The 26,321-nt window shown below is 35.2% G+C and overlaps 1 protein-coding gene and 1 long non-coding RNA gene across 7 annotated transcripts in view; one reads left to right on the top strand and one right to left on the bottom strand.

Annotated features, from left to right (window-relative positions):
• Positions 1 to 11,802, top strand: part of LOC113434710 (uncharacterized) — a 64,829-nt gene extending 53,027 nt beyond the window's left edge. Inside the window, exon 2 of the long non-coding RNA XR_015744114.1 lies at positions 11,065 to 11,802. This is a non-coding gene — a long non-coding RNA (uncharacterized LOC113434710). The remainder of the gene's footprint in view (positions 1 to 11,064) is intronic.
• On the bottom strand, positions 956 to 24,970 carry INTU (inturned planar cell polarity protein). 6 transcript variants are annotated; one of them, XM_087936158.1, is made up of 16 exons: positions 24,789 to 24,970; positions 20,440 to 21,014; positions 18,371 to 18,456; positions 17,476 to 17,676; positions 16,506 to 16,624; positions 15,811 to 15,900; positions 15,447 to 15,524; positions 14,475 to 14,659; positions 11,898 to 11,947; positions 10,890 to 10,952; positions 10,174 to 10,392; positions 8,365 to 8,658; positions 6,942 to 7,039; positions 2,591 to 2,780; positions 2,225 to 2,373; positions 956 to 1,884 (listed from the first exon to the last, which is right to left on the bottom strand). In XM_087936158.1, the coding sequence occupies exons 1-16, from the start codon at positions 24,875 to 24,877 to the stop codon at positions 1,773 to 1,775; spliced, it is 2,598 nt and encodes an 865-aa protein (XP_087792284.1). In that variant the 5' UTR covers positions 24,878 to 24,970; the 3' UTR covers positions 956 to 1,772. The 6 variants fall into 6 exon arrangements, with proteins under 6 accessions (XP_087792284.1, XP_087792287.1, XP_087792283.1 ...); XM_087936161.1 differs by lacking the exon at positions 24,789 to 24,970 and adding an exon at positions 23,155 to 23,412 and having other exon boundaries at positions 8,566 to 8,655; XM_087936157.1 differs by lacking the exon at positions 24,789 to 24,970 and adding an exon at positions 23,155 to 23,412 and having other exon boundaries at positions 8,365 to 8,655.
• Positions 24,971 to 26,321: the final 1,351 nt, after the last annotated feature.

Here is a 26,321-nt window from a genome sequence, read left to right on the forward strand (position 1 = left end):
AAAAAACATTTTGAAGTAAACCTGGAAGCTTTTGGCAACCAATTCAGCAACTATAGGTTTATATTGGCAAAGTGTTTCCTATCTACCAACATCCATACCATTGCTCTTTAAATAAGCATTTTCTGAATTATCTTCAAAGGCACCCCCAAGTAATGTGCATTACAATTATCGTTTGGCAGTAAATACATGAATCTCTGTTCTGAAGAATTTCCTGGATCACAAAATCACTGGTACACCAATTGAAGCTGATTACTGCTCAAGTAGAAGTAATAAAGGATTATAGTAGTGAGGTTTTCTTATTCTGAAAATGGTACTTGTTGGCATATGGTACTTGTTAGGTTTACATCTGACCACTCATATTTGTTTTCCATTTCTCAATGATTGACGAAATCTTCCAAGGACCATGTTGGACAAGATGCTGTTCATTAAATTAGTAATAGGAATAAATTTATATTTTGTTTCTGTAATCTCAATTGACTTGTTGCTGTTGGCATTGCAGTAAAGTCTCTAATTTACATAAGAAGACATTAATTTCCCAACAGAAATTCTAAGCACGAAAACTTTCCTGAATTGGGACGGTAATAGGAAAATCACTGAGTCCAGATTTAAAAGTCCTTTAAAAAGCCTACCTTGGCTGGCTTACATATCATACTGAACATACTGTATGTTGTCTTTGGCTTAGCCACTGTAGTTGATTTATGGCTTCATGCACTAAACCAAGCCATGATTGTTATTTATGATGTTCATCTAGTTTGGTCCTTACTTTCAAAAATCTAGCGCCAAGTATAGTTCTCTAATGTATGTTTATATGTTCAAGAAATTATTGATATCAATGTGACTGATATTTCTTTATATTGTAGCATAATTAAAAAGCACGTCTTTACCAGGAATATAATGAACCCATAAAAATATATAGTTTAGTTAAAAATTAAATGAAAAAGAATGAAAAAGACTATTTGAAGAATATTCCTTTATTGTAAAAAAGTCATATAACGTTGTCTGAAATAAAATGGACAATTCTTCAATTTATCTCAAAGTATTAGGAAACATTCAATTTTACTTTATAACAAGTATTTTCCAAATATAAATATAACTTCTTTTTGTATCACAAAGTACTATATACATTTAATGTAAGGTAAACTACCTCCCCTAAGAATTTGCATACAGATTTTCTGCAAGAATTAAGGAATCCATTTTGTTAAGGCCACTAGATAAGAACTACATAATGTGGGCAATCACTAGATGACAGCAGGAACTAAGATTTCTTTTCTCTGTCTCTGATAAAATCTTTGTGATCATCGGAAGTTTTGAATCTTTGTTTTGGTATTCACATATTTTGATCTTAAACCCTATACCAAATTGAAATAAAACAGTTCCCTACCTCTGACATAATATGCAAGCATTACATTACATTCTTTAAATTAAAACCAAAAAGGCGCATACATAATAGAAATCTGTATTTTAACTGCATGATGTATCTTCCAAGGATATAGCTTTAAGGGAAAAATGTGGTTGTGTATATATCTTGATCATTGATTCTATACGTAATATTTACATATAATATATAATTAATATATAATACCATAACTCATCCAACTTCTACTCTTTTGAAAGGAATGACTTTTATAAATAGTGATATAAATGTATGATTTTTTTTAATATTACATAACTTATTTTAGGAAATATTTTAAAAGGTACCCCAAACAAAACCACAATGTGATACTTCTGTGTTTTCTGTGACATGGAAAATGAAAAACTGCAGAGATGTTTATCTATACAGCTAAGCCAAATGATAACTTAAAAGCCAATTCAACAGCAACCTCTGTGACTGAATCATGAAAACAAACATAAAACTCCCGAGGCTTTGGATCTAGGAAGAGTCTCCTGCAGAAAAAATATAATTCAGTGTCAGCACAGGATTAAAATACATGTTAAAAACAATATTTTAGCAAGAGTTTACTAAAGGATTAAAACAGATTATAAAAGTAAGACACAATTCTAAAGGTCCAGTAGAGTTTGTTGAAACGTTCATTATGTATATTTATGTATGAATTTAGCCTTTGCTGCATTTTAGTAAACTACAGTATCTACTACCAAATGTTGGATTTGGGAAGAACCTAAAAAGCCATTATATAGGTTGTTTTTATTAAACAAAAATGTTCTGAGAATTTGGACAACCAAGTAATAAGTTTTTACACTACATTTTTAAAAAAGTATTACTTACCCGATTACCCAGTACATTATAGTGGAATCAGATTTCTTTTGGTCAGTACAACTGTCAGGAGCACACTCAAACAATATACCATGTTCTTTCACTTGATTTAGATCCAAATTTGCTTTTTGAGATTTTGATCTTCTCCCAGACTTTTTATTCTACAGTAAAGCAAGAGCAACAAAATTAATACATGAATTGGCAATATAACAGAAAAAACATCACATAATATATGATAAGTCTGAAATATCTAGTGAAGGGGGAGTTTTTACAAGTAGAAATTTGTCTAAAGAAATAGCTATCTACCCAGTTATATCTAGAATGTTGTTTGTAACAAAAGAATTCTCCCATGCCCCTTCCCAAAATATAAGGACATACGTCTCTCAGCATAGTTTGTTGAAAAATGGAACGGATGGATAGACAACAGCGATGGAAGTTCTTGATGAGCTGTGGATGGATAGTTCCACTGAGTTGTGCTACTTCAGCATGTGTTGGAGTAATAAAAATTCCATGCATTGTTTGTAAACAAATATAATGAAAGAGGGTATTTTCTGGACCTGAAGTCAACCTTCAAAAGCAAAAGAAAACAACCAGATAAATACCTCATAAATAAATATCATCAATAATAAATTACAAAAAAAAAAAGATCAGGACTTTTGATTTTCTATATAATGTAAGAGGAAACATATGATAATTCTGTACTTTAGCAACATAGTTAATAACACATTATAATACAGAATTCTAATGATGTTCAGAGGTCATCTAGTATATCATATTCCAGCATTAGTGTACTGCATTAAAAATTGAATATATTATACATCACATATAGTTGAAATTACTTTCTAACTCTCTCCAAAGTACTTATTGTCAAGAAATAACTGATTATGTTCTTTAGTACAGGTAAGAAATTAATTAGCCAGCCTTAATAATCATGAGACCTAGTTTGGTGTAGTGGTTAAGGTATCAGATTAGAAAGTATAAATTCTAATCCCATTTAGGTACAAAGCTAGCTGGGTGACCTTGGATCATCTGCTGTCAGTGCCGCTACGCAAAGACGAGCATCCTGCAGCTGCCCACTGACCCTTGGCTTTCCCATGGTCTGCACGGCATGTCTGTATCACATGCCTCTCCATCTCTGCCTCTGCCTGCTGCTTGGACAGGTAATCAACTCAACTGCGCTGCACGGGCTAAAGCTGCTGCCAGACACCATTGGCCCGCATGCCTCGCTGCCTCTGGTGCTGGCTATACCCACCCACATCTATCCCTGGCTGATGACCTTAACTGGAGCTTATTTTTTGAGTAGGGCTTATATTATGAGCAGACAAAAATCGGGCTAGGGCTTACTTTCTGGTTAGGTCTTATTTTGGGGGAAGCACAGTAGCAGTTATGTAATACTAATATTATGGAATATATATATATTTATTTAATATGGGAATAGTAAATACTAGAATTTAATCCCATACAATAGGATAAATATTGAGAGAATTTTTTACAAGTTTACCAAGCCAAATCAGCTTTGCAGCATGTGGTGGTAGTTCAAACTCAACACTAATACAACAGTAGACTTTTTATTTTAATAAAGGTAATAAAGAACTAAAAAATTGATTAGTTTCACCATATTATTTGAGCCTGAAACTTGCGTATCAAAACTAGGAGTCAATGTCCTATAAGTCGGGTCCCCAACCCTCCAGGCCGTGATCCACTACTGAGCCATAATCTGTTCAGAAAAGGGCTGCAGGAACAGTTTGTGAGCACGTGCATATTCACAGCTTTACTTGTGCCTGTAAAGGTTGGAGACTGATGCTATAAGTGAAGCAAACAAAGAGACTGAAAATGGGTGCATAACTTATATACCTTACTGATTCAGTTTCTTGAGACTCAGGGATATTGGGCCTGCATTTCAGGATCACGTCTTAATTTTGTTACATCTCTGAAGATCTCCAGTGCCAACAACTGATAAGGTATAGTAAATTCAGTACTTTCCTCCTAAATCCCAATCCCTACCACCCATACAAAGAGGACATGTGGCTTTAGAGTTATAAAATATTTAGAGCTGCTATTAGCCAGCATGTCCTATCCATAAGGATTCCTGTCTAGCTACTCCTCATTCTATTACAGTGTAAATTTATAACTTGATTCAACACTGAAATACAGGCTGATACCTGTAGGAGAAATTATTAACAAAAAAGTCCTTATGCAGCACCCATGTTCAACATGATTTGAAGACTTGTTTCTGGAAATGCACATGGTATGTTATCATGAAACAACTTAATAGGAAAACAAAGATTGACCGCCACCTACATGACATTATTCATTCCCCTTTGTTAATTCAGCAATTAAACCTTTAAAAGACATAGTACCAACAATATTTGATTGAAAACCTAAACTTAAACAATATGCAGCAATGGCAAAATCTGGTAATATGAAAGCCATTCTTAGCTAAGCTTCTTATAAAATTAAGTAAGAATGGTTTACAGATTTATTCTAAATTAGGCAACACTGTTATTTTTCTTTTCTTCTTTTAACATTTATAACATCTATAATATTTATAAACACACACACACACACACATATACACACACACACACCACAAACACACACATACAATTTACATTTATAAATAATAAAATGGAGTTTTTATCATTAAGCTCAAACATTCTATCTATCTACCATGTTTCTCAGAAAATAAGGCTCGGCCTTATTTTTTTTCAGACCCTGAAAAAATGGCTAGGCCATCTTTTTGAGGGATGCCTTAATTTCCCCCCCCCCACACGCATCCTTGTCTCTCCACCGGGCCATTTCTTTAGTGGCCGTAAGGAGTGCCTCACGCGCACCGTTGCTTGCCTACCTGTAGCCTGCCATTGTCCACTCTGGCAAGCCTGGCCACCACGGCGCTTCTTTTGATCCCTGATTTCCCTGCCACAATTGTCGCTCATCCAAAGCCCCCCCGCCACCTCTCCCCTTTCTTTCTCACACACAAGAAAGCAAGAAAAAGATAGGGAGAAGGGGGGAGGCACTTTTGAACACTCCAGGACTTTTCATGTTGTCATGATCAGCCCCTGCCGTGTGTGTGTGTGTGTGTGTGTGTGTGTGTGTGTGTGTGTGTGTGTAGGGAGGGGTGTTTCTGGCAGAGATTAAGGAAAAAAGGGGGTGGATTGTAAGAGAATGTGGAACGCAATGCTTGTAGGATGTGATTTATCCAGGCTGCTCTCTCCTGTTATCGCTGTCCTTGGAGGAAAAAAGGGTGAGAAGAAATAGCAGCTCGTGCAACTTACTGAAAAGCTAACCAATTCGGGTTTGCAAATACCCAGTGATTCCAATGGATCCTCCCCTCCCCCAATCTCTCTAAAGAAAAGGTGCTCCAATGCTAAGAACGAGGCAGAATAACAACGATTCATACAGAGACACTGCATGGATAGAAGGGCCCCCCCGCCTGTGTGTGTGTATTTGGAAACTGAGAAAACTCTGGAAGCTGTAATCAGAGATAACAGAAGAGGGCTGTCTGGATAAATCACACCCTACAAGCATTGTTTTCCCCATTCTCATGGGAAAAATTTCTCCCAATCCACCCCCTTTCCCTAATCTCTGCCAGAAACACCCCTTCATACACACACACACACACACACACACACACACACACACACACAAACACACCCATGGCAGGGGCTGATCATGACAACATGAAAAATCCTGGATGTGTTCAAAAGTGCCTCCCCCCTTCTCCCTTTCTTTTTCTTGCTTGCTTTTCTTGTGTGTGAGAAAGAAAGCGGGGTGGTGTGGAGCTTTTGATGAGTGATGACTGTGGCAGAGAAAGCAGGGATCAAAAAGAAGTGGTGTTACAGAAGCAAGGGAGTGCGATCCGATGGACAGGCGAGTCGCGTGGGATGAGTTGCGCAAGCTTTCCCCCCTCCGCCCTTCCCCCCCCATCCCTCACCTCATGTTGTAAATGGCTGAGCATGTACTTAAATAGGCCCAAATTTTGGAGGCAGCCCTTAATTTAACTGCATGTGCACAAAACAGTGCTGGGCCTTTGTTTTGGGGTGGGCCGTATTGTTGGAAAAACATGGTATCTTTCACATTTATACATGTAGTCTTGGACTACATACGGATAGTCCTGGTTTTACGACCACAATTGAGCCCAAAATTTCTGTTCCTGAGACGGTTGTTAAATGAGTTTTTCCCCATTTTACAACCTTTCTTGCCACAGTTGTTAATTGAATCACTACAGATGTTAAGTTAATAATACGGTTGTTAAATGAATCTGGCTTCCCCATTGATTTTGCTTGTCAGAAAATCGCAAAAGCTGATGACCTGACTCTACCATCGTAAATATGAACCAATTACCAAGCATCTGAATTTTGATCACATGATCGTGGGGGGATGCTGAATGGTAGTAACTGTGAAAAATGATCATAAGTCACTTTTTTAGTGTTGTTATAACACCGAATGGTTAATAAAAGAATGGCTGTAAGTTGAGGATTACTTGTATATCATGACAAAGCTTAATATATTCTTTGTAAGTTTATTAACATTATGTTGAACATTAATTGTGTAATTTCAATAATTATCTATCCATTCAAAAATAATCCCTTTTTTGAAAATCATTTTTTAAAAAAAATATTTTTAAAAAATCAGCAATGAAACATTTTAATGTGTCCATCTGCACATTGTCTAGGAAAAAATGTATTCAGAAAAGAGTTTTTATAAAAACTATAAGTAAAAAACTTACTTCATAGCATTATTTAATTCAGCTTCCTTATCTGCGACATTCTTTTTCAGGGTTCCAAATGTAAATGCATTTGGAAGAGCAGGCTTCGTTTTAGTGATCTGGGAAACAAAAAAGAAGAGCCTCATAGTAAGAGAGTAAGCAAGCCTCAGAATTCAGATGGCAAATGATTGTGTTTTCAAAATGTATTAAGCTGTTAAAGCAATATGTATGCTTTGTAAACAATCCTGAGTTGTTGTATTAGTGGACATATCATGCTAGCTAGGAAAAAGTGATGTTTTTATTGAAATACATTTTTACAGAACTAACACTTGAACAGAGCTGTTATTTATTAAATGATTTGTATTTGAGAAATATACAGATTTCATCCAAAGTCTTAAACTGTATGAATAATAAATTATGCTGAGCGCATTCAACTTTTATTTAGTTCTTAAGTTTGGTATAAAAAAAGTTAATTCTTGTGGGAGAAAGGTCCACAATAGGAACTGACTTAAATACAGAAAGAAATGGCAATAAATAATGGCCCAATTTTGCAATGGTCATAGTCAGTTCATTCTAGAAAAAGAATTACAGTAATATAAAAGTATTTGATGTAGCTGTGTATATATATTGGTACTATCTCCTACACATTAATTTTTGACAAGTCATATTTGCTCTAGGTTGTACATATAAGTGCGGAATTCTATATAATGAAATAGAAAAATACTGAAAAAAATACATCATGGGCATGAACAATTTTCTCCTACTTATTAAGTATCCCAGCAACTTTTTTATAAATACAGAAATTTACATTACTTATGGACGTTATTAAATACAGCAGGACCTTAAACAGATCATTGTTTTAATAAGAAATAAATCCATTCAGACTTTTCATTTGTATTTGGTATATGAATTGAATTCCATCTCTTCCTTCAGGAGCGTCATAACTATTAACAGGATACTGACTATTCCTCAAGAGAATTAACCAGGGGTGGGGATTCTACTGGTTTGGACCTTTTCAGGCAAACCAGATGTTAATTTTGCATCTGGTTTGCCGAACTGATATTTGAACCAACCGGATGGTCCCGTTCACCCCTCCCCTCCCAGGAGACTCCACATGGCCCATTTTCGATGCAGGTAAGTTCAGGGCCTGTGCAGCTCTGGGAGGCGGAAAAATGAGCCTTCTGGAAGTCCGGAAACAGGCCTGTTTCCACTTCTGGAAGGCCTCCAGTGCCAGGGGGAAGCCATTTTTGTCCTCCCAGAGGCCCAAGGGAAGCCTCTGGAACCTTGGGAAGGCGAAAAATGGTCCTCCCAGAAGTTCTGGTAGGCCATGCCCACCATGGCCACACCCACCCAGCAACTAGGTAGCAAACTGGTTGCTGGGATTTTTGAATCCCATCCCTGGAATTAACCTATGTGTCCTTAAAACAGAGTTATCAGAACTCACTTTCTTGTTTGCTGGAGAAGATGTAGTAATTGACATATGAGGCAGTTTGCTGAGAACAGACAAATTAGAAAAGCTCTCCAATTTGTCAGACGATGAAGGGAAGAACCAATCTACGCAACACACCAATGGAGCAGAAGCAGTTTCTAATCTCTCATCTATGCTAAGATCTATTCCATCCAGCTGAAGGATGGTTGATTTCACCTGGTCAACATATATGCAATCTGGTCCAGGATTTCCAATAGCTTTGGAAGAACAACCTCCTGCTTCCAGCAATACGCTCAGTATAAAATGCTTCTGGAAAAAAGAAAGGAAAAAAACCTATTTCTGCCAGTGCATTTATTTTACATGCATACTTGCATGCATACATACACATATACATGCATATGTACATGTACATGCATACATTATAAACATACACATACATACACACACAGTATATATATTACTTATCAGAGATCCATTGAACATAATAGGTTACATAAAATAAGTAAACTCTAAAACTAAAAATCAGCACTCAAGAAAACACTTGAGAAAAAGAAAATTAAAAAAAAAGTTTGGGGGTAAAAGAACTCTTTCAGTAAAAAGTTTACTCAGTTTAGTAATCTGAAGACAAATGAAATGGTCTTATAACTATACACTTATAAATATAAATAAACTATATAAATATACTTTTACTTTTGTACTAGAATATGAAATACATTTGTGCTCATGGGAATAGCTGATAACTGCTCCCTTGTCAACCTTATGCAGGTATTTATTATACATATTAAGTGACCATAAGGACCAGCAACTTGATTGTTATGCAAAGCAGTTGCTAAATGAAACTACGATTGTGCTTTTGTTTTACTTCAGCTTCCCTTTGCTTTATAGTCCTACAAAGGTTATGCAAGAGTTGGACACAGTATTATTTTAACATCACCATAACTGTGAATAGTTGCTAAATGAAGCAGTCACTAAACAAGAACAACCTAGATGCTTGAAGCAACATGAATAGACAAGAAATTCTAATTTTTACTACCATTGTATGAAGTCCTGGTACGAACATGTCCTGGTACGAACAAAGAATCTCTCCCTGAAGTATTAAAGTAGTTACATTTACTTTAAAGGCTTACTCCAGTTCTGGAATGTTCTATGTAGATGTAGTCCTTGTTTAATAACTCTCCTTTTTAGTGATCACCCAAAGTTACGACAATGCTGAAAAAGTAACTTTGCTACTGGCCCTTGTGCTTATGACCGCTGCAACATCTCTGCAGTTACAAGACCAATATTTAGCCACTTTGTAATTTTCTTCCGCAGGCATTTATGAGCATCACAGCCTCCCAGGGTCACATGATCGCCATTTGCATAGTTTACAGCCAGCTTCCAAAAGAAGGGTTAATGGAGTAACTGGCAGTAAAATTGCAAGTTGTGGTTACGGGATCTCTCACTTAATGCCCATTTCACTTAGCCATGGAGTTGTCAGTCCCAATTGTGATCATTAAGTAAGATTACTTGTACATGCAAAGCTAGTTCACTCATAGGCAAAGTAAAAAGTTGTCTCTGCATGTGCTTATGGAGGAGCCATCAGAGAAGCTGTAAGTGAGTCTTCTAGAGGACATACATGCCTTAATGACTTAGAAATGGTACTCTGCTTGCCTTTGAAATTCTCTGCATCCTTTTGAAATACTTTGCATAGCATTATGTAGACACTTGAAAGCTTGACACGGGATAACCTAGATGGAAATTTACCATATTCTCAGTACAAGCTGCACTGCATCAAGTAGGAATAGCAAAGACCACAGAAAGCAATGTTCATGCTACAAAACCTACCAAGCCAACAATGAGTAAGAAATATCTTGCTAGGGGTTCTTGGAATCCCTCATATGAAATTTGAGAACCCTGAAGATGATGTTGTGGAAATACTTCTCGCCATATTACTAACTGACCAATTCGCTGTTCTGCTGCTAAGGACAAAAAGCAATAATGCCTGCTGTATGATGCAATATCAATAAGGTCCTCCTTCGGCAAGTGATTACTAATTAAATATCCCTAAAATAAAAACACAGACAATATATTATTACACAGCCATGCACTTTTTTTTAAGAACGACTTATGTTGTAAACTTTACATTAGTTTGTTTAAAAAAAAAAAAACAAGTACTACATATTATCACAAAACTCAATCCAAACCAATTGAGTCATAAAAAAATAAATTAAGCATTGTCATTTTTTCTGATAATGTTGACTACTAATGTTGATAAATTTATTTGATCCTAATGTATAACTAACTACCATCTTCAGATGAATTGAGCTATACAAACTAAAAACTATTCTTCTGTAGAGATATCTCAGAAAGGCAATAGGTTTGACAGTATATACATAGAATACGACAAACCACCCAAACTCACCTTATGCCTTAGTATAGTTATTGTGACTTATAAATCATGTTTTGTCGATTAACACCTTATATATGGTTCTTTTAAAGTTGGTTTTGTTGTTTGAATATAATCAATTTACTGGAAAGCAGTCAAGTTTGCAAAAGTTTACCTTGTAGAAGAGACATGAGCCTAAAATTGTATACTGTCGTCTCATATCATAGTAATTTTCAGACTATAAAAAGAAAAACAATGAATTTTGGTTTTTAGCTGATCCAATGTGTAGTTTTAGAATATTTTAAAAATGGAATAGAATATTTCTAATTTTTCCTTATTTACTTGACCAGCAGGATATATAATTTGACACAGAATATTATGCAGTATATTCCAGAGAAGACACCAACTGAACAAATACAAGTGAAGATGACTAGGACAGAATCTGGTATGGTTATCGGGAAACATTTATGTTTGTGAAAAAACTCAAAGAAATAGAATGCACTTCAGGATTGTGAGCTCAGCCACCTGTTTATAAGTTCCAGGTCCTGTCTCTGGGTCCATGTGGTAACATCTACTTTTTTGAAGAAAGGCATTATCAAACAGCCTTCAAGAAGGCTATAGTGTGACTCTTCCTTAAGAAGCGATTGCTAAACCCAATGATTTTGGAGAATTTCTGTTTGGTCTCCAACCTTCCCAGTTTAGTTGGGCTTCAGCTGCAGAAGATCCTGGAAGAAATTCATTATCTGAACCACTTTCACTCAGATTTCACCAAAATGGAGACAGGAAATGGTTGTGCTTGTGAAAAACCTGGAGCAGAGCCATGAGAAGGATATTATGCCCATTTTTGTACTCCTTGCTTTCTCAGGAAATAGCAAGAAGGAACAACAACTACGTGAAATTTGGATTCATGAGAAAGATGAGATTTTCTTCCGTGTGGTCCTCTTACGCTTAATTCATACTCTCCCTTTGAATCCCATGACCAAAGCAAGAGTAATGAAAAAGAGGAGAACAATGATAGCAGAGTCTCCATTGTAGCTTTGATGAGCCACAGTGATGACATCCCAATTCTGGCTCTTACATGAATAACTGGCATATCACTGAAATCAGCAATTAATTTCTCTACTAAATAGATGAAGAGCTGACATAAATACACAAAACATCTAATTAAAAATAAAGTTTTTACCAATTCTGCAAAGTCTCCTGCCTCCAGGTCACTCAGAACTGCATCAATTTCTACCTAAAATACATAAGCAGGAAACATTAATATATGTTCATATGTTTGTGTATTTTGTGTTCCTCTCCCTAAAATACATAAGCAGGAAACATTAATATATGTTCATATGTTTGTGTATTTTGTGTTCCTCTCCTCAACTTTTAACAGTATTTATTCCTGTTGTTATTTAATGCTTTATTATTTATTATTATTATTTTAGTGTGTGGTTTTAATGTTTGTAAGCCACTAGAGTCATCTGTGGGCATTAGTTAATTAAGCAAGCAAGCAAGCATGACTTTTGTTCCCGATTTTGAAAAAGTTTCTCAATACTAAACAATATCTCAATTTTTCAATCCAGAATAATTAGCAAATTAAATATCAGCAAGGTGTTGAAACTACTGTAAACTGGATCAAAAGAAAAACATACAGTAATTATGCATTGCTTGTTTTACAGATGAATGCAAAAAAAGATTGTAATTTTTTGGCCTCCAACACAGTGCTAAATGTAAGACATGCACTCTATGCTAATGAATTACAAGGCACAAAGTTTCCTTGAAATGTGACATAGCATCCTCACTGAGTTATTAGAAAAATATTTTTCACTAAGCCTTTATTTCTGTGAAATGTTTTTCACAAATTTTCACATAACTTTATTTTGCCTAAGAAACAAGAAATCACTTTTATTTAACCTAGTAATTATCCCCTAAATATAAAAATGTTATCTGTTCTAAAATTTGTCAGAAAGCAGAGGCACTCCCTTATAGTCTGAAAAATGGTAGTTTTTAACCAATGTAGCCACAGAGCTAGTACTTATATCATTCATTTCTTCTGTTCTTTTATGTCTGTGATTGAAAACAAATGACATTTCCCTATTTTGGGAAGTCACTTTTTCTTAATTCGTATTATAGATATATCATACCTACCATTTTATAATAGAATATGCCACTTTTCTGGTATGGTCTATTTTTCTTAAGAACCAAAAAAATCTAAACTTTAAATGTCATGCCACATACCACAACAAATTCACTCAGAAATGTATGAGGCCAACTTTTAAGTAACATTTAAATGTATAACATTTTAAATAACATTTAAATGTATAAGGCTTTAAATAACATTTTAAAATTGTCCCAGTTTTGAATTCCTAAAACATCATCTCCTTCAAGAATGGGACCTATATATTAATTCCACAAATTTGTCAGTAATTTCTATGTGTGCTTCTGTTTTATTTGTATAGCTATAATGTACACTGAATATGGCATTTAATTTCATTGTACGAGGTGCAATGACAATAAATTATGTAGAAATACATGTATGAATATGTGTGTATGTATATGTCTGTCTGTCTGTCTATCTATCTATCTATCTATCTATCTATCTATCTATCTATCTATCTATCTATCTATCTATCTATCTATCGGCAGAGAGCATTGCAGCAATATAGATGTGTGATTCTGTGAAAAAAGTACCTTGCTTCTGAATTTGTACTTATTTTACCATGTGGATTCTATATAAAGAGTCCGAGTAAACAAGCAGCACCAATAGGTATTAGTTATTTTATTCCTTCCATAAACAAAGACATGCAACACAGGATAAGCTAGCATGAAAACCTAATTGCCCCTTCAAGTTTGTAATTATTAACTACTTTTAGCTGCAGTAATTACAATGAAATCACCCTATAAATAATGAAAAATTTCTCACATCATTATATGAATATTCTGATCTATTCTTTCATAACAAGTTACTTCCACTCAGTAATATTTAAGGCTTTACTTGCATCAACTTATTCATTCAGATCTTAAAAAAACATTCCCACTGTGTTCAAGTCTGGACTTGGCTATTTTGTTCCTTTTCATTCATTTTTTGTATATTTTCTTGAAGGCATGGGCGTGTTGTCTTGTTGCATGACTCACTAGCAGTTCAGATTTTGCTGACAAAGTTTCTGATGTTCTCCTGTACAATTTTCTGGTAAAAAGCAGATTGATAATTTTTTCGAAGATCAGAAATCGTTTAGGTCCCAAGAAAGCAAAACATCCCCAAACTATGACACTGCACATTTCATGCTTGACAGCTGGTATAAAGATTTTATTATGGAATTCAATGCTCGCAAGACACAATAATACCCATATAGCCCCGACATTTTTAGGTTTGATTCATCTGACCATACATCATTCCGCCAAAGGTATGGATCAAGAAGCTATTTTTTTTAAGCTTAAAAGTAACATTAATGTGTTTTTTAATGAGCAATGACTTCAATCTTGTAACTATCCCATGAATTTCTATTAGGCATGGCATGCACTCTGCATTTTACCAGATAAATATTCAGAAATACAAATTTCTACATGCTGTTTGGAGCTACAGTTCAGGACATGATCTAGTATGTATATCATGATTATTTGAATAGTATGGTAATTCATATATATGCTAGTTATGCAGACTGAGGGATAAAACAATATTGGGTCGGAATATTTCAGCACATACATGAAAATGTCTATGTGTATCTCGGTCAATTTGGCTAATGTTTGATTTTTTTAAAATCTGTAATCGAACCTACTTTAATATTTTGAGGCAGAAACAGCCATCGTACTCCTGGAAAGTTGTATAAAAGTAATGAGCTGTTATCATGGTGGGGATAACCAGGGTTGGCATTGGAGTTGGCATGCTGAAGAACTTGCTGGAAAAATAGGCTGAAGAAGTAATCCAATCGAGAAGTATTTCCTGTCTGACAAAAAGCACTGAACAAGCAAACGAAAAGTTGGAAAAAAATTAAGAAATATATTAGTTCTAGTTATGACCTGTCTAACTAGCATAAGATATTTATAACACAACATAGGAAGACTTAAGAAATCAGAAAACAAAACAAAACAAAAAGAGGTACTGGAAAGGACACTATGAAAAAATAAGGAAGAAAAAAATTTAAAAATCAATGCAAGTTATTTTAAATTTAATCATTCTTCTATGTAGAATGCTCTGATTACTATTATTCTGATAACAGTACAATCTTTATAAGATAAATATATCCATGTTCTTTTATTAGACAATATTACTTAATATGAAAGAATCTACATGATTTTCAAGATGCTTCCACTTTTACATTGTTTAGACTTTGTTTAGTGGCTATGGTATAAAGGATAAAGAATGTAAGAGGAAAAAATCTGAACAAATAAATGAGTCTGTGAGCACTTGCTTTATTATGAAAAACTGAGAAAACAAAATGAAATATTTAACTTTATATATTCAGAAATTCATCTTTATATTGCTATTTAAAACATATAAAATATATCTAGCAAACAGTGGTATCACTTGGAAATTTAAATAATTTGAGTTTGATTTTTCAGTTTCCCATTCTGCAGAGCAAATCACATGTGAAGCTGACAGAACTTTCTAGCATAATTCAGAATAAGATAACTAGATCTGTCCTTCAAAATGAAATCCTACAGGTACATTTTAAACAATGTAAGTACGCAACTGAATCTAAAATGCATTGGCTTAGTTACCATGGTCCAGAATTGGAATGCTTACCTATCCAAAGAACTGTACATGAATGTCAATATTCTCACAACATCTGCAATCATGTTCCTTAGCTGAGAGAGAGGTACACTAGAAAACCAGAATAATCCTTTAGATAAATGTGTACAAGGAATAGCACACAATTCAATGTCATTAAAAGCAAATGAAAAGGACATGAACTAATTTGGGAAGTTGTATATTTAAAATAGTGTTATCCAGTAATAATTTTATTATATGCCATGAGACTAGTTATATTTTATAACAACCATCTTAGAAGGATGATCTTTTGATTTTAGTAAATATTTATGAATAATTTTAGCAAAATTTTAGCAATTTTAGCAAAAAAAAATTAAAAAGGAAAAATAGAGAAATGTACCTTTCAGCTGGAAGGCCAATTATGAGCAGCTTGTCAGCCTTCTTCCAATAAGCCACATGGATTAACTTTCCACATAAAAACATAGATGAGCTATAAAAAGTCAACAAAATAATCAAGAAAATATGGTCAGGTAAGTATATCATAAAAATGTGACAGGTAGCATCAAACATAAAAATTCAGTTTCTTTCCAACTTTAACTTTTCAGCAATACAGTTAATTGCTAAAATTATTCCCATCATTTTTAAAAATTATTATTCTCCTATATGTGTATTATGTTAATAGGCAGTTTGGACTTTGCAAATAACATAACAGATGCCAAGCCAGTACTACTCTATGATTTGTCAGTGTTGGATAACTGTTGATAGCCAAGGTCACATACAGAATCCTAGGAGGTCAAGATCATGTTCAATTTATTAGTTAAATATAAATAACAATAACTTGGCAGCCTATTAATAATGTTCAATAACATTCAACTTGATTTGATGGACTCTTTTAAAAATTGTGATATGTCTATTTTTGGGTATATGGTGTATTATTTTCCCATTTCTCATAAAAACAGGTAATAGTTTTCAAAAATCATGATTTATGAGTGATCAGGGACAGCAAGTTTAAAGCAAAGGTTTAACGTTATTAAATTCTAAAAAGATCAGAAATCTGGTGGTGGTGCAAAAATGATAAATAAGAACAATACTTGCCTAATTATTTGTGTTTCAGTCATATTTTCCAGTATGTCACACAGCGTGAGAAATATTCCTCTTACACTTTTTATCTTTTGAGATGCTTCTGATGTGGGATATTGATAAAGAATTTCTTGCTGTCAAAGAAATGTCAGTCTGTATCAGTTAAGCAAATTAAAGTAAAATCCATATCCATAATTAAAATTGATCTTTCTTGAATTCATCTAAAAATCCTCACCAGAGAAATGTATTGTAAAAACCACATATTGGGAAATTTTTGTACACAATTTGCTAGTACATTTCATTACTGCTGATTTTATAATTATGTATTATTACATTTTTATACCTTTTTAAATTTTCTAATAAAGTCACTTATAATTAAAAAGTTTTAATTTCAAGCCATGTTAAAAATGTAACTATTTTGTGAAAAGCAAGAGACTATACATTATCTTGTTGAACTGAAGTTCCAATATGAAATCCCACTTTAAAGGGGAAGTTCTAATATGAAATCCCACTTTTATCCTACAAAATCCCCAAATGACATTACACAAATTATGTAAATCAGTACTCATGATATCACTCTCATTTGTGAAATATTATTATATACTTTGTTCTGTTACATGTGAAGCCTGTTTCAATTCAGAAAACTGAAATTATAATACTGCCATTTCAAGATATAGAGGAGTTCCTCCCAAACCAATTTAAAACCCACTTTGCAATTTTTCTCTTTTAAATTATAGGTCCTCAAGCTATTACTAAGTTTCTCCTGGCTATGTAGGGATTCTAGGCTGATCCTTTTTTTAATTCCACCCCCAGATTCTGCCACTTTTTCTCTTACAATTATATACTTGCTCTTTCCTAGTTTCTAGTTTCTTGATAAATATTTTTATTTTCATTGCTTTTTTGTTGTATTTTTGTTTGTCTTATATTGGTCATCTTTCTTGTTGAAAGACAGGATACATGCACTATTTAAGAAATGTATTCCTACCTCATCAGATGAATCAGATTCCAAGTTAAGTGAGAGATACATTACAATATGTGGTATACTTTGCAGAGAGAACTGCAAATCATTATTATGGTCTCTCCACAGCAGCTTCACCAGATTGTTTTCAGAGGATTCTGCCTGTTTACTCTTTGACTGAGACGTTCCTGATGGTTCAAATGTTGCTATTTCAAATGTAAATTTTACCTGTTAAAAGAATTAATATTTTCACTGGGTATAATTTAGAAATGTTTTCTAGACAGGTAGTAGTCTAGGTAGTTTTAAATATACACAACAGCTAGGCTTAGTAAGCCATGGTTTTCATAAATATAATGAAGTAATTAATTTAAATTATTCACTATTAACAACTGCAAAAGTAAAACATGATAGCAAAGACTTGAAGTACACACAACTGTATAATTTAAGTGCAAAATGCTTTCAGATTTTTTTAAAATAGAAAGAGCATAAACATGTTTTAAGTAAGTTAAATGCATTTATCATATTGGAGTCACCAAGTGATATTCAGTATTATGAATTGCTGAAGAATGTCTTTTTTGCTTCATACTTTTTATCTCACTGGTAGACAGGACCAGCTGGAGCAAAATACAATCATTGTTCTGAACATACATACCTTGAAAAAATAAATATGAAATATACATTTTATTTTCAAGATCATCCAAATTTTATCCTTTTTAGTTAAAGGAATATGACTAGAAAAGAGCCTGGCAGACTCATCATAGTTTACAACTATGGTAAAATATCAGTGCCCTGGCAACAACTTACTTTCGTCTAGGATTACAAAGAAAGTTGTGTTTCATGTATGATTCATATAGAAAACTAGTATTAAAAAACTTGGTATTTGCATGCTTATCTAAATAAAATAAAATCAACTGAAGTATACCTGCATAGGACCAGGAATACAAGACAAAATCCTTCCTATATTTTTAGAGTTTACATCAACATCATTTACAGCAACAAGGATATCTCCTGAAAGCAGAAGGAAAACCAATGTTAAGGAAGCAGAAAAAAATAAAATTCCAAATGGGTAGGATGTTTCTTAAGAATGGCTGATTTATATGCATGCATTGAAGATTAATATTTATTTCATTTGAGACATATATATGCAATTATCTGCTCTTTTTGCTTCTCTTTCCAGCAATGTGCTTGCTCCTATAACAGGATATGAGCAACTGTAAATTCCTTAAATTTACCGTAAATCTTGCTTTAGGTCTAATAAGAGGTTTCTTCTTTCAACCACAAAATCTTCTAATTTTCTGCAAGGGTTTCTCCCCCCGCCCTCTTTTTTTGTGGGCTGGGAATCACTTGTCAATTTGGAGTCAAAAGGATCTTGCTACAGCAGAAGTAAAAGCACTCTGGCCTATAAAAGAGCAACTGATATATTAGAATGATAGCATGATTTCCAAATGTTAATCTGGATTTAAATAAAGTTAATCAGTAAAAAATCTGCACTTCTCATTTTCTCCTTTGCCTTAGGTCTTTATGAACATTCTATAGAAGTAGAATTCACCGTATGTTTATTTTATATCTCAGTTGCTCAAGACTTTAATTCTAACTATCAAGAATCAGCCTGTTTGCCAAAAAAAGATACCATATCCTTACAAAATAGAAGATACTGTACCTTATTAAAAATATTTCCAACTGTATATGTTCCTCCATTTTTCTCAAAGAAAACAAATAGGATTTTTCCTTTCTTCCTGCTATCCTACACATAATACCTACATCTAGATAGGTCAGAGCTGTGGTGGTGCAGTAGTTAGAATGTAGTACTGCAGGCTATTTCTGCTGACTGCTAGCCAACTGCCAGCCGTCTGGCTCAAAGTTAACTCAGCCTTCCATACTTCCCAGATCAGTAAAACAAAGAGCCAGAATGCTGACTCTGTAAACTGCTTAGAGGTCTGTAAAGCATTGTGAAGCGGTATATAAGTCTAAGTGCTATTGCTACCGTATCTAGTTTTGCAATATTCCCCTGCATATGAGCCTTTATAATGATTTTATCTTGGTAATTTTGGGGTTGGTAACAATTTCTGAACTCTCTACCTCAGGGGTGTCAAACTAGTGGCTCACAGGTCATATGCATCATGTGCAGGCTGTGCCCACTCCAACTCCACAAAGACAAAAAACATAATGATATGTAACAATATGTCTCATGACGCAATTGAGTTTGACACCTGTACTCTACCTACTGTATTCCTCTTTAGTAGGTTTGATGATTTTGTAGAGTCCCGATTTATTATATGATCCTTAAAAATACTGTATAATTACATTTCACTTGTACCAATGACATAAGGTTACAATGAATGAAAGCAATAACTGCATTATTCTTGGTTCAACATCCTCAAATAGCATCTTTCATATTATTGACAAATAGAAAAAACAATATCGGCTAGAGTACAATGTATTTTATATCCTCCTGCTCTTAATATCTATTGCAATTACATTGGTTGCTTTTGTGTGTGTATGTGTGTGTGTGCGCACCAGCCTGAAGATGGCGAGTGGGACCTCATCGAAACGTTGCCAAGATGCTCTCAATCTTACACGGGAAAAGACCCGAACACGCCAAGACCTGCATACCTGTACCCGTGAAAATCTATGAGAATGTATCTATGTATATATGTATGTATGTATAGGTATAGGTATATGCTATAAGCTGAACATAAACAACGAACTTCTGATCAGGGAAAAATATTATTCTGAAAGCCCAGAAAGACAGTTTATCAGGTATACTTCTTGTTGAAATTTTTTAAAAAACGTTCAAGATGTGATTTGACTTCCTAATAAGTTCTTGTTCTATTATGTATAACATGTGAAATGTTTATTACTCAAATAATATTAATATTGCTCAATCCATAACATATTCCTTAATCAGAAGACCAATACCAATATTGAAAAAAGTCCCTCCATCTTCCACAATACTGGTTTTATCAGAAGTGTGTAAAATATTGAACTTACCAATTAAGATCTGTCCAGACTTTATTGCTGAGCTTCCTGGGATCAAACCATGTACTGTAATTTTTTCTTCATTAGTACTTCTAGATTCAGTACCATGACTATATTTTTCAGCTGTTGGCCATGGTGGTTGGTGGACAATTCCTATTAAGGATTCCAGAAGATCATGTTGGTCCCCTATTGTGGCATTTGAGGCTTTCTGTGGATTTACATAAATGTAGATGTCTTTGTACAGCTGTTGGTCAACATCTCCCATCTTATGGTGTTTCAATATGGAGGCTGGGGCATAATTATGGACACAGTCTTTGCTACTTGCTTTCTTCTTTTCCAAATTCCTCAGAAGACCTTTATTCTTTAATAAATTAGTAAACTGTTGCAATCTATCTTCACTCTTTCTGTCTTTTACAGCTTCCTCATGAAAAATCTCAGCTTCATTTTCACTAAATCTCACATGGTTCATCATAGATCTAGCAAGAGTACTATTGTGAAGGATGGTTTCCTCTTCATCTTCAGTTAGTTCTAGGTAGAATAATTCTCCATTTTTCTGCACGCTATACAACCACTCAGGTTCAATGTCACTATGAATGAGATAACAGCAGTATATTTAATTCATAATTAACCTAAAAACTTATGAAATGCAGAAGACCAAGAAACTATGACTCAAAAGATTTACTATTTGATGCTTCAAAAGCATTAGATACTGAAACTGACATGTTTGGTGCAACAAGGAGCTAGATTATTCCTGATAACAATGATTATGAATATAGATCATGATTTTTAAAATATAAAAAGCATATATGTAGAGGTTGGTGGATTCTAATCTGATGGGTCCTTGGTGGTCTCTGAGCTTGGTTGGTTTTTTGCAGATGTTTCATTACCCAAACTAGGTAACATCACTCACTAGCACTGATGATGTTACCTAGTTTGGATATTGAAGTTCTGCAAGAAAACAACCAAGTTCAGAGACCACCTAATTTCAATCCTGAGCTACAAATGTTTATTGGATTCTAACCTATTCTGCTGCACTGGGCATTGAAATAACTTATGTCATTCATTTTAATTCACCATAACAACCCTCTTTTGCAAATTTGGAATTCAACGTTATTACTATTTGCAAATACTTCCCAATATAATCAGGACTTCGCAGTTTGTCTAAATGCCAGCAGGTTGATTCTGATCTAATCTTGGATGGAATGCTGTTCAAAGGAGGAAGCAGCAACATAAAAAATTACTTTTGTGTTCTATTGGGAATAGTGCATCAGTTAAGTTGAACAACACTTTAAAAGGATGCCTTCTCCACAAGATCTCATTGGCTAGGTGAAGGTGATCCCATTTATATTCAGGTCCCAAACCATTAGGCCTTTAAGGTGACTACCAGCATTTTTAATTGTACTGGACTCCGTCATCCACAAACAGATGGCCTTCCGAATTTTAGACTAAATAGAGCTTCCAAATAGATTTCAAGGGCAGGATCATTACAGTAAATTTTATGGAATGTGTCACAGTGCCAGGGTTTCCTTCTCCAGGAAATGATGCAACTGACATGCCGCCAATCTAGACAAAGACCACTTCAGGAATAGCCTCTATCTGTCATTTCAGTTAATAGCCAAAACTATACATCTATACATCTACTTCTTCAGAGAAAGAGCTACCTCTTCCAAAGTTACCATTAGGTTATTAGCAGACTGAAGATAGCATTCCTTATAATCCAATAGTGAATTCAATCATATATATTCCAAATATTATATGGGAAACATTGTTAAAAGCTTTGCAAACTGCTAATAACTGTCTGAGAAAGATGCAACATTCTTTTGCCACGTCAGATCAAATATTGCAAATTGTGTGATGTGTGAGCTTGTATTTGCATTTGCTTAGAAACTGGATTAAATAGATATCTGAAGGTGTAGTAGGGGTTATTCCTGCACACTTCTCTTCGGATGAAATGTTTCCACTTAGTGCATTTAGACACCCAGATAGTGAGATGGGCAGCATATAAATTTAATAAATGTATTCTTTGCCCTGTATCAACAAAGTTTACAATTCATAAACGGAGAGCAAAACCAGTGATTTGAGAAGGAAGAAGAAAGCATGAAGAATTTTTATTTAGTATTTAATTAGTGGTTTGGGATTAAAAGTGAATATTTCCCAGTTAACAATCCAGGATACTTCCCATTCATTCAGAATAAATACAGATGGGGCAAATTCCCACTCACTCTTTCAGATACAATAGGCTTTCCAAGCAGAGATGGAAAAAAACGACTGCATTATCCTATTTCCAACATTTCCATTCCCCACCATCCAGTCAAAGCTGAAGAAGCTTCTTGGGATGAGAAGCTAAACGTCTTCAAAGAAAAATCAGAAAGCCCAGTTGCTTCTTGAAAACCATGACCTGGATGACTGAGAATCTCCATAGACATTATCTCCTATGCTGACATGCTAAGCTGTTCGTTGGGAAGAAAAGGACCAGGGAATAAAAGAGCCTAAGGGATAAATCACTAAAGTTCCTAGTTGGAGGCAAAGGAAAAGCATCCCGTTAGGGAAATTGCAATCCCACACTTTCCGCGTTTCTAAAAGCAACCAAGAACAGCACATTTGGAAGGTGGTCATCTCAAATCATTTACTCCTAACTCAACTCCGTTGCCTTCCGGAAATCAGCACATGCGCGGCCTGCAGCCCTTTCTCGCTCGCAAAAGCGGGGAAGAACCTCTCTCTCCTTACTCGGAACTGCTGGACAAAGATGGAGAGCAGGAATCGCCACCCTGATTCGAGTCACCGCCCTTAGACTCGTCATAATCCTCAGCCGACGGCTCTCGGGGAACCTCAAAAGGCCGGCGGGGCAGCACCGTTTCCTCCATGACAAAGGGTGGGGGGTGGGGGGGGAATCAGTTTCCTTCGAGATCCCTACAAGCTCTCTGCCGCCATGACACTGGAATCCGAAAAAAGCAGGACGTCACCCGCTGTCGCGTCTTGATTGGCAAAGGCTGGGGAAACCATGGCGCCCAGAGAAGCGCCGAGAGACCTGACAACGATACGCTCCGCCCCTCTCCAAAAACTCTCCCTGAAACTCCTAAATCGGACCGTAAACACTTAGCAGCCGTTAGCCTCCCTTCTTCTCTTTGCATTTTGCCCAGATTTTTAATCACCTTGCCGGAATTATATTGCATCCCTAGAATCTCAAAAACTTGCAGCTGGTTTGTAAGCATTCAGCCTGATAAAAGAACTGCCTTCAAAACGCAACTTTGCCGTTATGGTGACCCTGGCATCATTTGTCTTTCAGATAAATGATTACTTTAAGTCCTTCCTCAAAAGCCACCCTATCTTTGACATCTCCCCCCTCCCTCCCCCCCCCCGCTAAGAACTGCTGTTCAATAATATGCAGTAATCCCAAGGAATCAATTTATTTATAAGGGATTTCCAATGGATCAAGTGAAATTGAAGACTACATTTTACTGGCTTAAAATCAGTGTCTCAACTAATTAACTTCTATACTTTTGGGAGATGGTTATGGTAGTTTATCTTCGAATCAATCTTGAACTTTAAATGCTTTGCTGGCCTCCATTCTATATTCATTGCACAAGTCTCTTTGGATTAAAAAAAAACATTCCATACATTAAATCATATTTTATCTGGGATTATTCTTTATTAGGGATCCCCAGAAACACTGAAAGTAACCATCTCCTCACACACACAAAATTTGGAGCTGCCTTTTGCAATTTGTAAATTAATGAATGTAGTGCTTTTTCTACTTCTGGTACTGAATTTTGTTTTGCATTATCAATTATATTAAGACTTCATACTTTTAAGCTTAATTTATGTAACTAGCAGCTCAGACATGGTCTTGATTAGAGCAGCATATTAGCCTTGTAGATCAATTAATATTAATAGTGTAAATCAGAAACTTCTCCAAAGTGCTCACAGGTATAAATGCATGCAATATGTACAAGAGTCAGTCTTACAACTTGCTGTATCAGGACAAAAGTTAACATTCCAAAAACTGTCCACTAAACAATATATGATACTTAGATGATAAAGCATTACCTTTTCGCCATCAGAAAGGTAAAGCATTTTTCTATGGAACAAACCTTTTATGGCACTAAAAAAAAAGGTCTTCTGGAATTAGTGAAATACGATGTGTAATGTAAATAAACTCAATTGCAAACTGGAAAGACAAATCCTGCATTTACATCAACTTTCTGCAGTGCTGCATTGAAAAACTCTCATCGTTTACTAGCGTATTGTTATCCCATACATCTGAGACCAACTAATGCGTATTAGCAGAGAAAAAATCTGGAGCACATCTTTTTTTTTTCTTTCACTGGGAATCTCTTCCTTTCACAAACTTTCATCTTTACCTGTGCAGCAGGATGCTCTGCACCGAGTCTAGGTCTTCTAAATTCCGAGTTACCGGCCTGGGGATTCTCTGCTTCGTAGTGCGGAACATGGTGCTGAAGAAGTAAGCGCCTCTTCATTACCTGCCTCCAAAACGGTGTCCGCAATATTCACCGATTTTCATGTAGTAGAATCATTCCCTTAGCAGATCATTCTCTTAGGCAAAAAATAACAGCTAAGAGAAGTAATGTGGAAGTCGAAAGCTATATAATGCTTTAACAGTTTCTGCCGGTTGGAGAAAAACTATGCTCCGGGGGTAGGGAGCCTCTGATGAACTCCGCTTCCTTTAAAAAGTCTCGATTTAAAACTTTTTCTCGAGGATGTCAGACTGTAAACGCGAAAGAAGCTTAAGCTTCCGCGCTCACACAGAAACTCTTCTGCAGATTAAAAAAAAAAAGCAAGCAAGCCCATTCTTCTAGCTCAGGTTTTCTGAACTTTGGCAACTTTAAGACGCATGGACTTCAACTCCCAGAATACCCCAGCCAGCGAGGCTGCCTAGGGAATTTCGGAATTGAGGTCGACCCGTTTTAAAATTGCCAAGATTCAAAAATACTGCCTCTAAAAAAATAGGTGGGAGCCTTTCAGCCCTGTCCTTCTTATATTATTCTCCTGGGTCTTAAAGGCTTCCCAGACCTTGTTAATTTACTACGCAGTGCCTTAGGGATTAGGAGAAAATCATCCTGGTGATCCAAAAAAAGATGCAATGTCAAGACCGTTCCACTTATAAATCACCTCTTTCATTTCTTTCACATGGCATCCTTTAATGCTATACAAACACTTACACACAACTGATTTGTGTTTAACATCAATATGTTTTATACAGTTTCATATATTATTGTATACACAGGTAGGTATAAAAGATAGGAATCCTTGATTAATCTCATTTCATCTGTGTTTGACCTCTACTGATTAATTTGCACTTACACAATTTATTAGATTGATATTTCGCCTTTCATTGAAGAACTGTAGGTGGTACTCACATCTCTCTTCCATTTTATTCCTTTGCAATAATCTTGTGCAGTAGGTTAGACCAAAAAACATCCAGCAAGTTTCCATAGCTAGATTAGCACCTGGAACTTCCCATTAGAATTTGTGATAGTGGTGAATATCTGTAGCTTGGGTGTAGGATGAGGGTAGAGGTTCATTCTCCAAATTTGTAAGTTGGTTTCCGAATATTTCATTACCAGGCTAGGTAACATTTTAGGGAGAATTTAGGGAATGTCAGTGTTGAGTGTTTCTCTGCTTATAAAGGCTTTGTTGGTCAGTAGGTCTTGTGATGGGAGGGTCATGTCAGGTGAGGTCTGGTGATGAGTCTTGTGGGGAAGTCACATCAGGTAAAGGTCATTGGGAGGTAAAGTGCTTGTGTGGGTTATGTGGGTTGATTGAGGTTGGTGGCATCTCTGGTTGGTTGTGTGGTTGATTTGAATTCTCAAGGTTCCTTGATTTGTTATAGGTCAATATGCCTCACACTTCACAATTCCATCAACAAACACATC

Source organism: Pseudonaja textilis, chromosome 6, assembly GCF_049901715.1.
Source record: "Pseudonaja textilis isolate UNSWEBS1 chromosome 6, rPseTex1.2, whole genome shotgun sequence".
NCBI classification, from domain to species: domain Eukaryota; kingdom Metazoa; phylum Chordata; class Lepidosauria; order Squamata; family Elapidae; genus Pseudonaja; species Pseudonaja textilis.